This window comes from Hyaena hyaena, unplaced genomic scaffold, assembly GCF_003009895.1.
Source record: "Hyaena hyaena isolate Hyena2069 unplaced genomic scaffold, ASM300989v1 scaffold_928, whole genome shotgun sequence".
In the NCBI taxonomy this organism is placed as follows: Eukaryota; Metazoa; Chordata; class Mammalia; order Carnivora; family Hyaenidae; genus Hyaena; species Hyaena hyaena.
Genome location: NW_024081562.1, coordinates 241,469 through 258,962, shown reverse-complemented (window position 1 = coordinate 258,962; position 17,494 = coordinate 241,469). Strand labels below are relative to the sequence as shown.

The 17,494-nt window shown below is 41.8% G+C and overlaps 1 protein-coding gene across 1 annotated transcript in view; it reads right to left on the bottom strand.

The window, feature by feature from the left end:
- The window catches only part of NAPB (NSF attachment protein beta), a 48,743-nt gene extending 31,692 nt beyond the window's left edge, over window positions 1–17,051 (bottom strand). Inside the window, exon 1 of the mRNA XM_039220970.1 lies at window positions 16,893–17,051. Coding sequence (XP_039076901.1) covers window positions 16,893–16,990 — 98 coding nt within the window. The 5' untranslated portion in view covers window positions 16,991–17,051. The remainder of the gene's footprint in view (window positions 1–16,892) is intronic.
- Between the last annotated feature and the right edge of the window lie 443 nt (window positions 17,052–17,494).

Sequence of the window (17,494 nt, the reverse complement as noted above, 5' to 3'; positions counted from 1 at the left end):
TGCTTACTATGTGCTAGCCAAGTATTCTAGAACTTTAACAGCTGCTGAAATGGTACTCTCTTATTATCCCTATTTTCCAAATCAGGAAACGGAGGCACAGAAAAGTAAAGTAACTAGTCCAAAGTCACACCACAAGAATGTCACAGAACTGAGACTCAAATACCTATCTGGCTGATCTCAGAGCCTATAACTTTTTTTTTTTTTTTTTACAAAAAGTTTATTGTCAAGTTGGTTGGTTTCCATATAACACCCAGTGCTCATCCCCACAACTGCCCCCCTCCGTGCCCATCCTCCCCTCCCCACCCACATCCATCCGTCCTCAGTTTTTGTCAGCATTCAAGAGTCTCTCATGGTTTGCCTCTCTCCCTTTCCCCTACTATTTTTCCTCTTCTTCTCCCCCATGGTCCTCCGTTAAGTTCCTCCTAATCCTCCTATACGTGCAAACATATATTTGTCCTTCTCTGCCTGACTTATTTCGCTCAGCATAACACCCTCAAGGTCCATCCATGTTGCTTCACAAGGCCAGATTTCATTCGTTCTCACTGCCATGTAGTATTCCATGGTATAGATAAACCACATCTTCTTGATCCATTCATCCCTGGATGGACACTTGGGCTCTTTCCATGTTTTGGCTATTGTTGAGAGTTCAGAGCCTATAACCTTAACCAGAGTCCTATCCATGCATGGAAATTGTAGTTTTGGCTCAAGTGGAGAAATAAGAATATATTATTCAAGTGAGATTAAATTTGAAGGATAAATTTTTACCCTGTTAATTTTGAAGAGTTTAGCACTATGTTTATTCTAACTAAAAAACAAAACAAGCCAGAGCATAAAAGAAAGTGCATACTGTTTGACTGCTATATCACCAGCTCTGGCAGGAAATGAGCCTTTCTCCAACGTGGAAGGGGCATCGGGGTCCAGGCGCTCACCCCATGTGTAAATGCATTTTATAACATCCTAAGAGGAAGAAACTCTCCTGCTACTTGAATTATATACTGTTCTGGAAAGTTCTTTAGTAGACAGCTAATTCCACAATTCCACTCAGGAACAGCTGCTGCTGCTCAGACATCACTTCTCATATAAAGGCAAAAATAATCCTCTGTAACCTGCGCCAGGGTTTCCTAATCTGACCTTGTTCTTACTAAGCTAAACTAAGGCCCCTCTATAAATGATGTTTCTACCTCGTCTATCTACATTGAAAACATAAATAACCAGAGAATAAAGTCAAAGGACTCTGTGCAATGCACATGAGGAACTCAGAGTAGTTTAGGAAAAAGGGGAGGTCAAGGCTGACCCTTAGAGGGTAGCACAATCTGAACAAAAGTGAGCGCATACACATATGCCAGAAACTCTAACAGCCTCTGAGCTCCCGCAGAGGGACAGAGCTCTGTGTCAATACATGTCCTAGAGCAGTACACTGAGGCCCAAGTGTGACTAAAACCTTAGTCAGTAACTACTAAGGCTAGCTTACCCCAGGCTAGTTCTTTAACTTCTTTGGGCCTCCCATTTTTACATGTGTAATCAGTGGATAATATGATCTATACCTGTGGGTTATTATTTTTTATTTTTTAATGTTTCTTTTTGAGAGGGGGAGAGAGACAAAGCATGAGTGGGGGAGGGACAGAGGGAGACAGAATTTGAAGCAGGCACAGAGCCTGACGCAGGACTCAAACCCATGAACCAGGAGATCATGACTCGAGCAGAAGTTGGATGTTTAACTGACTGAGCCACCCAGGGGCCCAATACCTGAGGGTTATTATAAAGATCAAAGAAATAATCCATATACAGTTGTCACTGCAGGGCATGACCCAGAGTGGGTACTCAATCAAGATGATTATTGTTAATTAGATTCATGTACTGAAGACATAAAAACTTTTGGGAATATTTACACAAATAAGGGACCTATCTGATAAGGGGCTTGTATCTGAAATATGTAAAGAACTCTTACAACTCAAAAATAAAAAAAAATCACTAGTAACTGAAATAAAAAACAGGTGAAGGATCTATTAGAGACATTTCTTCAAAGAAGACACACAGAAACCAATAAGCACATGAAGAATGTTCAATATCATTAGCCATCTGGGAAATGCAAATCAAAACCACCAAGTGAGATCCCACTTCACACACACTAGGATGGCTAGAATCAAAAGACAGATAAGAATAATTGTTAGGGGGGATGTATAGAAACTGGACCCCTCCTATAAAGCTGGTACAAATGTAACATAGCACAGCCAGTTAGTTTGGCAGCTGCTCAAAAGGTTAAACACAGTTACTGTATGAGCCAGCAACTCTGCTCCTTGATACACATCCAAGGGAAATTAAAACAATGTCCACACAAAAACTTGCATACAAACGTTCACGTTCAACGCAGCATTATTCGTAACTGCCAAACAGTGGGAGCAACCTACATGTCTATCTACTGATAAAAAGATGATAAAATGTGGTGCACACATACAATGGATATTGTACAATAAAAAGGAATGAAGTACTGATACATGCTACGGTATCAATAAGCCTTGAAAACACCATGCTAAGTGAGAGAAGGCAGTCACACACACACTAGCATACTGTAGGATATCTAGGACAGGCAAATCTATACAGATGGAAAACAGGGTGGTGGTTGCCTAGAGTGTTGGGGGAAAACAAGGAGGGGCAAGGACGGTAGAGTTTCTTTTTGTGGTGATGAGGATATTCTAAAATTTATTGTTAGGATGGTTGCACAGCTTTGTAACTATGCTATAAACTACTGAACTGGACATTTTAAACGGGTGAATTATATGGTACATGAATAATATTTAAAGCTGTACCACTCCCTTCCCCCAACAAAAGAGAAAGAAAAAACAAAAAAACTTTGGCGACTATGTCACACAGCAAATGACAAGATGGTGACAAGCCACACTAAAAATGTAGTGTCAGAATAAGCAAAGCTTTCTTTCAATCACACCCTCATGTTCCTTTTTCACAACTTAAAATCTGCATATTTAAAAAAAAACAATTAGCTAATTACCCTAATGGAAAATTCCTAACCTGAGTTTTCAATTTTTAGCCATAGTTCCTTGGAGTTAACAAAGGCTTGCCACTTTCTTGTCTTATTTTTCTAAAGTGTGCCAGGAGTCTTGCACTGTAATTATAGTTCAATCATTCTTATTAAAGGTTTCCAAATAAAACCAGCTTAATTAAAATGTACTTTATCCTATTATTTTCAGAGAAAGATTCAGCTAGGAATAATAGAACGCCTCCATTATGCTAGGTTTTATGCTGGATATTTCCACATATGTTATGTCATTTTCTTTATTACAACCACTATTAAAGACACTAACTCCATTTGACAGAAGAGAAAACTGTATTTGGAGATAAATGATGACTTTGGCCCAAGGTCATCCAGCCAAAGTCAGTGGTGGAGCTGATACCTGATATCAAATTCAGTGATTCTTATAAAAATAATGAATATATTTTTATAAAGACTCAAGACCCTCATCTCTCCTAAAACAGAATCACAAGAAATATACTCATCTTAAAAGCACCATAGAAACTCACTTGTCATAAACACAATATAATTTTAACAATTCATGAAAAAATGTTCTTTAGAAATCGCTTCAGGGGCGCCTGGGTGGCTTAGTTGGTTAAGCGTCCGACTTTCGCTTAGGTCATGATCTCGCGGTTCGTGGGTTCGAGCCCCGCTTCGGGCTCTGTGCTGACTGCCAGCTCAGAGCCTGGAGCCTGTTTCAGCCTGTGACCCCCTCTCTCTCTCTGACCCTCCCCTGCTCACGCTGTCTCTCTCTCTCTCCTAAAAATAAATAAAACATTAAAAAAAAAAAAAAAAAAGAAATCGCTTCAAATGCCTACTGTATTCTATGCATGTGAAAGTTAATTTTTATAAGTTTTAATGACAAATATTCAGAATTCACATTCAAATAATTGTTATCCATGGCCCCTATATATGAAGTATAAGATCCTTGAAAAGAGCAACAAGTTTCTATGAGGGGATCTACATTATGAAGTGATAGAATTTAAGTATGTGGCACTGAACTGACAAGAGGAAAAGCTAACTTGAAGCAAACCTAACTATATTTGGAGATTAGGCTATCTTGAATTTGAAGAAGAAATTGCCTTCTCCACCATGAAAGAAAATAGTGACTAGTGTGCATAAGAACCACTACCACTACCACTATTAACTCCACCACCATCATCAATCACCTTCACCACCTCTACCACCATCATCACCATTACCAACTCCACCACCACCACTGCCAATCACCTCCACCACCATCACCTCCATCATCAATACCTCCACCACCACCTTGACCATCATCACCACCACCACCATCATTACCAACATCTCCATCACCAACACCTCCACCACCATCACCACCACCAATACCTCTACCATCAATCACCTTCACCACCACCATTACCAACATCTCCACCACCTCCACCACCAACTCTACCACCTTCATCACCACTACTCTTATAATCATCACCACCACCACCACCACCACCTCCATCCTCCCCACCATGCAGCCGCAGCTGACCCCACCACCCCTCAATTCCAGGAGAAAGGCTGACTTGCTCCTCTTCTTGATTATGCTTATTCAGGGGACATTCACTGAGATCAGTAAATGTCAGAGAAAGCTAAGAAAAGAATGTTCTTGCCCAAGAGGAGATCAGAATGCTAAGGAAAAATATTTAACTTCAGGGCTGGAAAATATCTGAGAGCGCCTATCCCACTTTCCATGTTCCACTGAAGAAACATGGTCAGAGCTATGACATGTCCCACTGGTGAACCCAGAGCTGGGTGGGACAGAGTTACGATCCCATCCTGTCTGTTCTTATTCAGATGCCGGAGGGGGCGGGGGCGAGGGGGAGCCAGCCTGGGAAATTATAGCCCATTATTTCAAAGAGCTCCAATAATGTCTACATGCAGACAAGTCATTGATCTTTTAAAAAACAATTAATCTGGGTCACCTGGGTGGCTCAGTCAGTTAAGCATCCGACTTCAGCTCAGGTCATGATCTCGTGGTTCGTGGGTTCGAGCCACACATCAGGTTCTATGCTGGCAGCTCAGAGCCTGGAGCCTGTTTCAGATTCTGTGTCTCCCTCTCTCTCTATGTTTTGTCACTCTCCGTCTCAAAAATGAATAAAACTATTTAAAAAATTAAAAATAAAAACCAATTATTCCTTGAATAATCTAAAGTCTTGACTTTTCCTCATCCTGAATAAGAACTATTTCAGAGCAGTACAAAACACTGGCAACTAAAGTACATCCTCTTCTAAGACTGTGGGTGGGAAGAAGGGGACATTAAAGTAGAATCATGAGGACTAATGGCACACACATCATCAGATGTACCCAAAAGTAAAGGAGGCAACTGCCGAGGTACAAATAAAGCTGCTTCTAAAATCACAAAATACCAGAGTAGAAGTACCATAAAAGGTGATAACTGACAGTGCTGTGATAATGTGAAAGCAGAACTAGAGACAAAAATTCAACCCTATCATCAGAGTATCCTGAAGGGATGTCAAACTATGCCAAAGAACTGCAAACAGGGACCCCCAGAGGGAAGCCCCACCAACTAGGATAGCTCCTTATTTTCACTAAGAGCAACATTACTTTAGCAGGGAGGCTTACTGGGGACAGACACCAGCACAGGGCCTGGCACCCAGCCCTCAATAACAATGCTGACTGCTCAGTGTCTGGATGGAAGAAACTATCCACATTACAGTTTTTTTATAAGTGTTCCCAAAGATCATTCAAAACAATAAGCAAATACAGAAAGCATCCAGAAAAGAAGACAAAAATTAAAAATCTCTTTAAAATATCTCTACTGTTAATGGGAACACTGTTTCTCTACTCACAACACTTCTGACATTAAACCTGTGGGGTTTTTCACACCAAGCAATTTTCTAGTTCTCTGCAGCCACCAGCTGGGTGTCCCACGATTCAATTCAATTGTGACACTACCCAGTCAGTGCAGACCCCACAGGTTAAGGGCCTAATCCCACAAGACTGCCCCCACTTCAGATACCAATCTCAAGCAGTGAGTCCTCAAGGTACTCCTATCTCTTAACTTGGATACAAATCAGGGGTTCTCACAACCCCCTCCTCAAATCTGATTAATTTGCTAGAACTCACAGAACTCAGGGAAACTATTTATGATCACAAATGGTAACTCAGAAGCAGCTAAATGGAGAGATGTATCCAGGGAGGTATATAGGCAGGGAGCACAAGGGGCATCCACACCAGCTCCCAGGGAGCCACCTCCCAACACCTCCACATGCTCACCACCCCCGAAGCTCTCCAAACCCATCATTTAGGGTTCTGTTAAGGCTCCATACACAGGCAGGACCGATCACTGACCACTGGTGATTAACTCAGTCCCTAACCCCTCTCCCCTCCAGGGAGGCTTAGGGGTGGGGTTGAAAGTTCCAACCCTCTAATCATATGCTTGGCTCTTGACAACCAGCCCCCATCCAGAAGCCACCCAGGGACCCACCAACAGTTGAAATTAGCATACACTTTGCTTGAAAGGGGCTTATTTTCATACAAAAGATGCTTCTCTCACCCTCACCACTCAGGATCCCACAAGGGCTTTCCGGTGCCAGGAACCAGGGAATAAGAACAAATATCTATTTCTTATTATATCACAACATCACATCCACATAGAATTATTTATTCTATTTTTTACCTTCCATAAGCAACTTATTTTCACCTGCACTTCATTTCTCTAATCTCCAGATTCTAAAAACTTGTTTTTTCTTTTCTTATTTATTTCTGAGAGAGAGAGAGGCAGCGTGAGCAGGGGAGGGTCAGAAAGATAGGGAGACACAGAATCCAAAACAGGCTCCAGGCTCTGAGCCAGCTGCCAGCACAGAGCCTGATGCGGGGCTTGAACCCACAAACTGTGACATCATGACCTGAGTCGAAGTTGGACGCTTAACCAACTGAGCCACCCGGGCACCCCTAAAAACTTGTTTTCCTAGATAAACACAACTCTTTCAAGATTAATTTACTGCTAAATAAATATATTTATTTAACATATTTCTAAACAGGTTTAATATATTTCTAAACAGTCCGACTTCTTTCATGTGATGCAGAAAATAGGAGGTATCCACAACAGAGAGAAGCTCGTCATCAAGCTACCTTGAACTCTTACACCAAAATGCCTGTAAAACCACTAGATTGAGGTCCTTTGTTTTTTCACAGACCAGTAATAGGAGGTGTAGTGACAAGGATACAGGCTTTGGACAAAGACTATAGGAACACTGTCATTTATTAGGTCCTGCCATCACAGAGCAGGCAGCCCCTCCCGGGCCTCAGAGAAATTCCGCCAGAGCAGCCAGGGAAGCTGGGCATGAGGACCACACCTTTACCACAGACGCAGCCTCAGTGCCCTGCCTCAGACTCTGGATTCCGTTTTCTGAGAACTTTTCACTTTAAAAATAATCATAGATCTTCAGACCCAGGAAAGAATCTGAGACATTTAAGGAATGTCTGATAAAAGTATCATTTCCTGAAATGAAGTTTGTGAGAACATGTAGAGCAAAGAAAGTTGGTCTTGATTTTGTTAACAGCTGCAGTGTCTGGACTTGATATGGAGAATCACCTTTCTTACAGAGGGGCGAATGTATCTTTGGACCTATTAATAAAACAAGTACTTAAATATCCAAGAAAACAAAAAACCTAATTATTGGCTAAACTCGGAAATGACATGCACAACATGACTTGCTACGAGAAGTTTTTATACTTAATTCCAATCTTTATAAAAATTCAATCTTCAAACTGAATCTCAATCTGGAGGAAACACGGATGAGACTTGTAAACCCTAAAGGATCATGGTTAGCGCCTAAATACCAACTTGTCCTCACGTCCTCCAAACCCAGACACGTCAACAAGGAGCAGATATAACCACCTGTAATCCGTGCCAACAGCAAAATTAGGAGATAGGATTCAACTAGATGAAAAAATAAAAGATTGGAGAAAAAAAAGAACCCAACTAGCAGAGTCGGTGACACTGCTCCTCCTGGACATCAGGAGGAGATGCAGGGACACAAGGGGTGTGGCAGGGTCCAGCAGCAAAGAAGGGGGGGAACACGGAGGCCAGGGGGAGACCTAGAGGGCCAGAGCCTTGGACCTGAGGAACTGGAGGGGACCTTGGCTAGAAGTGGCCCTGCTTCTGGGGGAGGAAGGGGCAGATGTATGGAAGCTCAGTGTAGTGAAGGGAAAGAGAGCAGCCCCTACTCACCACTCCCTGATGCTTTTCATCAAACAAAAGTCCTTAATGGGATCAACAGAAGAGAGTGTTCAAACTAAGAAACCCGTGAAACCTCCCGAACCCTTCATCTCTCATCATGGAAACACATGTATTGATATGAGACCAAGAAACTCCAACACTCTAAACAGAAAAAGGCAAGCAGCATACAAAGCTACAATGTAAGACAGAAGAATAAAAACTTTGCAGCTGACAAAAATGTTCCCCCCAAATTACCCCAAGGCAAAGGATACAATCCCATATAACTTAAATATTATAAAACAAACATTTATAGATATGAAACTACACCACAGTTCAGAAATGCAAAACTCAGAATGCAAGAGCATGCAGGGGACCAGAATATGCCACCTCAAAATAAACTACTTTGGCATAAGGAAAATAAGAATGGAGGAAAATGAGAATAGCAGATACAGAAAGATACTTTCTCAGAGCTTCCCCATCTGACTAAATGCAGAGACTTCTAAGAAAGGGGGACTGTCATAAACCCCCTTTCCAGGGAAAGTTTTATGGTCGTGAAGCAGGTGGAAAGTTGATAGGGAGATGGGCCTGCACAAACCTTATTCCTTTGTTCCCCGGTCTGCTGCTCTTGAAAGCCTAAAACCTTTGGTCTTGACACTTCTCTACAAATGCACTGCTTTTGTTAAAATGCTATAAGCCCAAGTTCCAACCACTCGTTTGAGACACCCATCACTGCACATGTTCAATACACTAGTTTTTCTTGTTAGTCTATCTTCTGTCTAACTTGTAGGGCCCCAGCTGGAGAACCCAGTAGAGAAAAAAAGGTGAAGTCTTTCTTCCCTACATGCACAAAAAAATAAGATCATAACCTCCTGTCTCAAATTCTAGAAATTCTAGAATGAAAGAAAGAAAAAGACCAAATCATCTCAGAAATAAAATCTTGGCTAGAACATACCTACAGGAAGAGCAGGTTCTACTGACACAGAGGAGAAAAATAAAAACAGCCATGAGAATAGAAATGAAACAGGGAAGGAAAAGGATCCAAGAAAAAGTGATAGAGATGATAAACAAAGAGACAATATCCATGTAACTTGAGTTCCTGGAAACGTTAAGTAAAATATATCAAAACACTGAAACAATCCTTAGAACTACAATTTCAAAAAATTTTATGGAAACAAAAGAAGATCTGAATCAGAATACCAAAAGGGCCTACCATGTACTAGGAAAAATGACCCAGAATGGTGTACTGTGAAACACATATAATAACACTATTTGATTTTATAAATAAAGAAAAGCTCCAGGTTTCCAGGCAAAGTACTGACAAAATTAAGAAAATCAGATTAACTTTTATCAGACATCAATAGCAACATACAAAGCAAGACAACATACAAAGGAAAACAGGGAAAATTTTTGAACTCAAGGGGAAAAAAGTGTGGGCCGGGGCACCTGGGTGGCTCAGTCTGTTAAGTGTCTGACTTCGGCTCAAGTCATGATCTCATGATTGTGGTTCGTGGGTTTGAGCCCCATGTCAGGCTCTGTGCTGACAGCTAGCTCAGAGCCTGGAGCCTGTTTTGGATTCTGTATCTCCCTCTCTCTGACCCTCCCCTGCTCACTCGCACGCTCTCACGCTCTCTCTCTCTCTCTCTGTCAGAAATAAACATTAACAAAAGGTGTAAGCCAAAGATTACACAGCCAGCCAAGCCAACAATTAAGTACCAGCGATAGAAGCAAGAACTTAAGGGATACCACACTGGCTTCCATCTAGGAGATAACTAGGGAACATTAGTAAAAATGCTGGTGGTGGCGGCACTGAATATGTTTTATTATAGATCTAAGACAAAAAGAAATAGAGACAAAATAGAAAAATAATATGGCAACATCTGCTCCCACAAGTACAAAAACTGAACCCTGCCCTCCCACACACATACCACTGGACAAAGGGGAAAATTTAGAACAGGCTCAGTGATTGGCACACAGGTAATGGGTGTCTTCCACAGCAAACAAATTCTAGATACCTAATGGAGCTAAGGGTATTGAAGAAGATTCATAGTATAAAGGTTACCAGTAGAAAAAAAATACAAAATTTCCTAAATAAAAAGCAAAGAGATCACATGAAGAAAGACTGCAAGTAAAACATTACACATAATAAATATAACAAAGCAGGACAAAAGAATTAAAAACCAATCATATACCAGTCATACCAGTAATGTAAATGGACTGAAGATTTTCAGATTTTCTCAGAAAACAAAAAGCCAATACAATATTGTGTGCTCAATACAAGAGACACAACTAAAATAAAGCTATTCTGAAAGGATTAAGAATAAGAGATGGTCAAAAGTATACCACATATATCAACTAACTTTTTTTTTTTTTTACAAATAGTTTATTGTCAAATTAGTTTCCATATAACACCCAGTTCTCATCCCCACAACTGCCCCCCTCCGTGCCCATCCTCCCCTCCCCCCCACATCCATCAGTCCTCAGTTTTTGTCAGCATTCAAGAGTCTCTCATGGTTTGCCTCTCTCCCTTTCCCCCACCAGTTCCCCCCTTCTTCTCCCCCTTGTTCCTCAGTTAAGTTCCTCCTAATCCTCCTACACATGCAAACATATATTTGTCCTTCTCTGCCTACATCAACTTCTGTTTGACTTGTTCCAACAACAACCAACCCCCAAATCTCCAAAAGCTTATTTCTCACTCACTTTACCTGTCACTGCAGGTTGATGGTGCTGGTTCTTTCTCTATGTGTCGTGTCTCTCTATTCTGGAATGTAGCCCTCTCTCAGGTGTACTCTTAACGACAGAGAAAAACCATGGCGGAAGCAAGGGATGGCCCCTACAGCTTCTGCTCGGGTAGAGTGTGCATCCCTCTTGCTCTTGCTTCTCCTCAGTCAAAGTCAGCCAAGGGCCAGGACAGACTCAACGGGGAGGGGAAGTGCACTATGCCCAAGGCCCAGAGCCCAGCAGCACAGGTCACACGGCAGCAGGCAGAATGTACAATCCTCTTACATAATACAGTCTTAAAGCAGGCAAACGCAAATAAGAAAGCAAGAATTGCTACTCCAGTATCAGACAAGGCAGAATTTGACGTCAAAAATATCAAAAGAAAGAAATCCACTTGCTAATGCTAAAGATACAATTCATAATGAAATTATAGTAGTTTTGAACATCTATGTACCAAAGCATAGTAAGTAGCTACCTTTATAAAGCAGAAACTACAAGAAATCCAAGACAGAAATGCACTTATAAAAGGAGACATGACTGCTTAGTCCAAAACAAGTCAAGGGGACAAAAAATAAACACAAATGTGAAAGGCCTTGATGACATAATCAATACCTAGATTTTTCAGGATCTCTATCAAGTCATACACTGATAAGAACATCCACCTTCTTCGCAAGTGTACATAGGCCTTTCATAAACACCAATCATGTATCAGGTGGAAAGAAAACCTCAGTTAAGTTCTCTGATTATAATGAAATAAAACCAGAAATAAAAACTCAGGGTACCTGGGTGGCTCGGAGGGTTGAGCATCTGACTTCAGCTCTGGTCATGATCTCACGGTTCCTGAGTTCAAGCGCCACATCAGGCTGTGTGCTGACAGCACAGAACTCCCTTCAGATCCTCTGTCCCCCTCTCTCTCCGCCCCTCCCCAGCTATGCTCTCTCCCTCAGAAATAAATAAACATTAAAAAATAAAGAAATAAAAAAATCACATACAAGAAAAAAGCACCTCCACCAGGAACACAACCTGTAAACAACTCTTGGGTCAAAGGGGAAATGAATTACAATAAAAAACACTATATACAGGATCTGGGGGATATAATTAAAACATTAACACAGTTTTAAAGGAAAATTCATACATGAATATTTGGATCCACATAAATAAAATAATGGAAATACTGAAATAAATACCATCCTCCATTTTTCCCGAAGGAGTCAAAGGGAAAAAGAAAAGAGCAATAGAAGTAAAAGCAGAAATTAATAAAGCAGAAAAGAGGAAACCAATACTACCTCTGAGTCAAAATATCAGCTGTTTGGAGAAAAAGGATCAAAAGAATCAAGAGAGAAGGGGAAATGCACAAACATAAAAGTGACAGAGGAAAATTACTGAAATAAAGAATATTCAAAAAAGTCAGAATTTCATTAGAAATGGGTTCCACCTGAACCTTCAAAGACCAGAGCATAGAATAAAAGGAAAACATCTATATTCTCATGAGGCACCTGTCACATCATTACTTCAACCTGATGGCCCATCCATAAAAGAATTACAAAGACAATAGTTCAAAAGAAAATATTTAAAAATGGAATCTAATAGCACATTTAAAAAAATACATTATAATCCATTTAAGGAATTTAAGGAACACCACGATAGTTCAATATGAGGCTATTAAATCATTAATGTATTAGTAACTAAGGAGAAAAATCATGTTTGTCTCCACAGATATTAAAGAGGCCTTCAAAATATAACTCTTCTGGGGTGCCTGGTCTCCCCCCCCTCTTTTAAACAAGCACACCTCACAGGGTTCAAGAGAATGAGAGAAATATATGGTAAGCACTGCAAAAATGCAAACAGAATAAGGCCAATCTAGAAAGACTTTGTCATTTAATACATAAACTGTAACTTGGCACTAAAATTAGAAAAACAAATGTTTATAAATTAACAGTAATATGGCTCCATGCAGCTTAATAAGCATTCTGATACCTCAGTTAATCCTTACAATTCCGAAAAGCAGATTCTTTCCCTTTGCCCATTAGAAAGCTGAGAAAAACAGAAACTCCAAGAATGATTTACTGGGCTGGGTCACCACACTAGGAGAGAGCCTGAGCTCTGGTTTGGTCTTCCTATACGTAATAATACAGAATATATTATTATAGCTGGTATATATGTTATAATTACCCAATATGTAGGTCTATTTCTTATATTCTAACATTATAAATTTATAAGAAATGTATGTATATATTTCATATTACTATACTACTTGTCTCTAAGTAAACCTCAGCTTAATGATTTTTCTTTTTTTAAAGTTCAATCTGCACTTGAGTATCTATTGTAACTGAGAGAGTCTTATATGCTTTACAAATGCTATTATATGTCCTCACCATATTCTGGCAAAACTTAAACAGAATCACTGTAGAAATAAAGCTGAGTGAAGAATACTGATAATTAGTGGCCTATAATGTTTAAGAAATATTCTCAATTTTAAAAAACAGCTACGAAATTATAGATTCATAATTGCTTCAAGATAGCCCAGTAGCATCTTTCATTAAATTTACTTTGGCACTGCCAAACTTATGGCTCTTTACAAGCGTTACAGCTGGGCAACATTCAAAAGCAGCAGAAGACAGCACTAACCATGCAGAACATCTTCTGACTGCCATTCTTAAAAAGCCATTCCCTTTCATGTGTACTGTGCTGGCTATCCCCAATCTGGCCTCCTACTAACAAGACGGATAAGACAGTAAGAGATGCCTTAGCAACTCTAAACTACTTTACTGTCATACTCAGGCCAGTTTAAGATCTTACAGCTCCTTAAGTTCTACATTTGAATTTGAAATTAACTACAAAATTCAATAGCTCACCCCTGGGAACAAAAGAATTGAAAACGCTTACTCTTCTGGCGGCAGTTTTGCTATATTGTGGTAAGCCCTTCAGAAAGAGTAACTTCTAATTCAATTCCACAACTACAAAAACACACTACTGTTTACAAAGCAGTCAAGCAGAAAAGCAGAACACTGATACTGGTTACTTTGTGATGGCTGCATCCCTTAGTGGCTCAGGAACATCTTGCAGACAAGCATGGGATTTGTGCCTGTACACAGAATATGTGACTGACACTTCCTCAGGAATATACAATGTATATTTTCATATAATCTTATTGAAAGCAACAAAAAAGGAAGAGTTATAGGACAGTAATGTGAATACAGTATTACCACAAACCAGTGTGGGTGGTAGATAAACAGAGGAAGGGATGAGCTCCTAATACATTTTAATCTGCAGTGAGGATAATGAGAATGAGTCCATGTAAATAAAATATGCTGCAATAGGCTGAGAACCTTCTAATTCTAATGGCTGCCATGTCCACAAAACAGCATCACCTGTCCTCTTTAAAGCACAAACTGGTCAGTTCTTAAATACATGGGGCTCAAATGATACTGATCCTGATGATATTCACATCAGTATGTGTGTTTTGTTAATTCAGGAGTCTGACATGGAGGTGGGCTACACTGTGGATTCAAGAAAGGATAACAAGTAGATGGGAAAATTCTGTATCAAAGGAAGGGTGGCAGCAGGGTGGACTACCAGGCAACCCAGTCTAGAAGGATGAGGACAGATACAAATGATGCCAGATATGATAGAAGATTCTAAACATCTAAAATTGATACAGAATCAGTCTTCCAACACACAGTAACTCACAGAGAAACTAGGCCTGGTTTTAGCTTCAAGTACTTATATACTGTTAAAACTCACAGAACTGAATACTCTTCTTCCCCAAGTTTTCCTGCAACCAAGTATCACTGAAAATAACATAGTTATTCCCCATAGGATAAATAACACTTATATAGTACAAAGCCCTTTCAAATCTTTCATTTAAGGACCAAAGATCCAGTCCTAAAGGTTTTTGTCTCTGAAATCCTGGCAAAGTCACTTAGTCTATCTGGCTCTCTGCTTTCTCGATAAACATCAGCTGACAATTTTGATTAATATGCTAATTAATATTTCATAATCACCTTCTCCAATGGTTCTAAATGTTTTACATGCATAAACTCACTGAACCCTCCCTATTAGATATTACTATTATTACCCCTTTTTATAGCAGATGAAACTGGGGCATAGAGAGGCTAAGTAATTTGCCCCCCATCCAAAAGCCTGTCATATCCAGGCCAGACCTGGGACACGACTTTTGTGCAGGGGAAAGACAAAAGTCTTCCTATACGGCCTGTCCATGACATAGGTGATCAACAATCAAGGAGAGAAAAGATATTTACAAACAAAAGCTTTTTCAAAATCCTTTTAGGATTATTGGCTCAAGACTTGGCCTAGTTTCACCAAAACAATAACGCAACATCTCTTCACAAAAAGGAGGGTTCCCCTGAGACAAGTATCAAGTGCTGTAATGTTTTCCTCTGCCAATTATAGATTCTCTTCCAGGGAAGGACATCCGTACTTGAAATATGCTGTGACATTAAGATCACCTCCAGGTAGGAGGTGCTAGGACATTAAATTCTATTCAAATATACGTTAAATGTTTTGTGACTCACAGAAAGGAGCTATTTGGTGCTAGCATCGAGCGTGAGAGAATGCTCCTTATGAATCATCATAACTTTTAAAGCGGTAACAAACTTATAATTCACTGCTATGTTCCGAACTACACATCACAGAATTTAGAAACCAGCTCGGGTAAATGCCCTTCCCGAGGTTCTTGAGGTTAGGAACCCTTACTTTTATGTATCTTTGCGTCCTGTACTACTGTGCACTGCGTAAAACCTGGATCTAAGCATTTCCTGGAGATGAATCCACACCCATAAAGTATGATATTATAATCAAAGAATGAAGATGGCAAGACAAGCAGATTCCAAACTGAATTTAGTACATAAAACTGTTGAATAATGCAACAATTAAGTACTGGTCCTTCTCAAAAATAAAAATACGTTCTTGCTTTCGGCAAAGGATCTTCACTTTCAAAAAGAAAAACAGCAGCAGCAACAACACACCAGGAAATTTCAGCCTCTCTAATCCTAAACAGCTGAATCATTCACATATTCAACCACCCAGAACGGTCGGTACAGGCTCTGCTTTTTGGGAAGTCCTAATTTAAGACCTTTCCCTAGGAGAATACAGAAGAATTACAGAAAATTAATGGGATTCCCAAAAGACGCCGACTTAGGAGCTGCGTTATCCTTGATCAAACAGGAGGCCCTGGCAAACCCATCAATCTCTGGTGAAGTAAAAATACTATGCTGAGAAAACGTATTCATTCTCCAACGAACGTTTATTAAATGTCTACTTGGCGCAAGGCAAAGGAGCACACCATCTCCGGAACGGGGACGCCGCGCCAGTCCGCTCTTGCTTGGGGCCCACCGCCCAGCCAAATACCCCCGACGCACGGGCCAGGCGCCCGGGCGGGGGTCCCCGGAACAAACCCCCGGGCTTCTTCGGGGCTTGCCTCTCCCCAACACGAGTCTCCGAGCGACGCGGGTTCAACTAAGGTTAAAAGAACAAATCTGTCCTGCCGCGGCGCTGACGGCCCTCCTCCAAGCAAGGCCATGGGACCCCCGCACCAATGCGGGGACAGCGCCGGGCCAAAGGAGGCGTGGAAGGGTGGGGGGGCCTCTGAGGACCCCAGGGGATGTCTAGAGGGTAGGTTGCGGCTGACCTCGAGGTAGGCGTCGAGAGACTGTAGAGGCTTCGGGGAGCGTGTGAGGGAGAGGTCGTGGGGCTCTAGGGGATGGGGGGCGCGGAGTGATGAGAGCCCCTGGGGGCGTTCTTGGGGGAAGGTCCCTGGGAGACTCTTAAGACTCAGAAGCTCTCTGGAGGATGCATGGGAAACGAGGGCCCCTGGAAAGTCCAGAGGTGGAGGGAGGATTCAACAAGGCGCGCAAGGGGGGCGGTCAGCTAGGGAGGGAGCCTGGGAAGGAGACCTCTTCAGGGCACGCGCGGTCTGGCGCTCACCCAAACAGCCCTCGGAGGAAGGAGTGGGAGGCCTTGACTCGCTTCTCCGCCTCCGCCATCAGCTGCACCGCCTCACGCTCCTTCCCCGCGTTGTCCATGTCGCCCGCTGCCGCCGCCACAACCTCCCAACCCGGCTCGGACGCGCCTTCCGCGCCTTCACCTTCCTCTCGCAGCAGCGGGGAGTGCAGGCGTGGCGCGCAAGGCCTATCGGGACTTGTAGTCCGAGGCTGGGCACTGGCGGCGGGGATGCTCGAGGAGTCAACTACAATTCCCAGAAGGCAGCTGAGCCGGGCGGGGCGAAGATCTGAGCTTGCAGACTACTGGCGCCCGGGATTTCGAGGCGGGGGGCGTGACTCTCTGTAGGGATTTTAGTCCAAGGTGAACTTTAATCATTCAGATATTCGGGGAAAATGGAAAATGCCCCGTATCTTTCCAGGTAGCAATATCTCGAACACGCAGCCTCACGTTGGCTCAGGAATCCCTTGCTCACCACGACTGATACCTGGCAATGGGATGGTTGAGGAAACGCGGGGTAACAGATTGGAACGTTCAACCTACGCGCAAATTCTGCAAAAGGGAATGTAACGCTGCCGCCTGAAGCA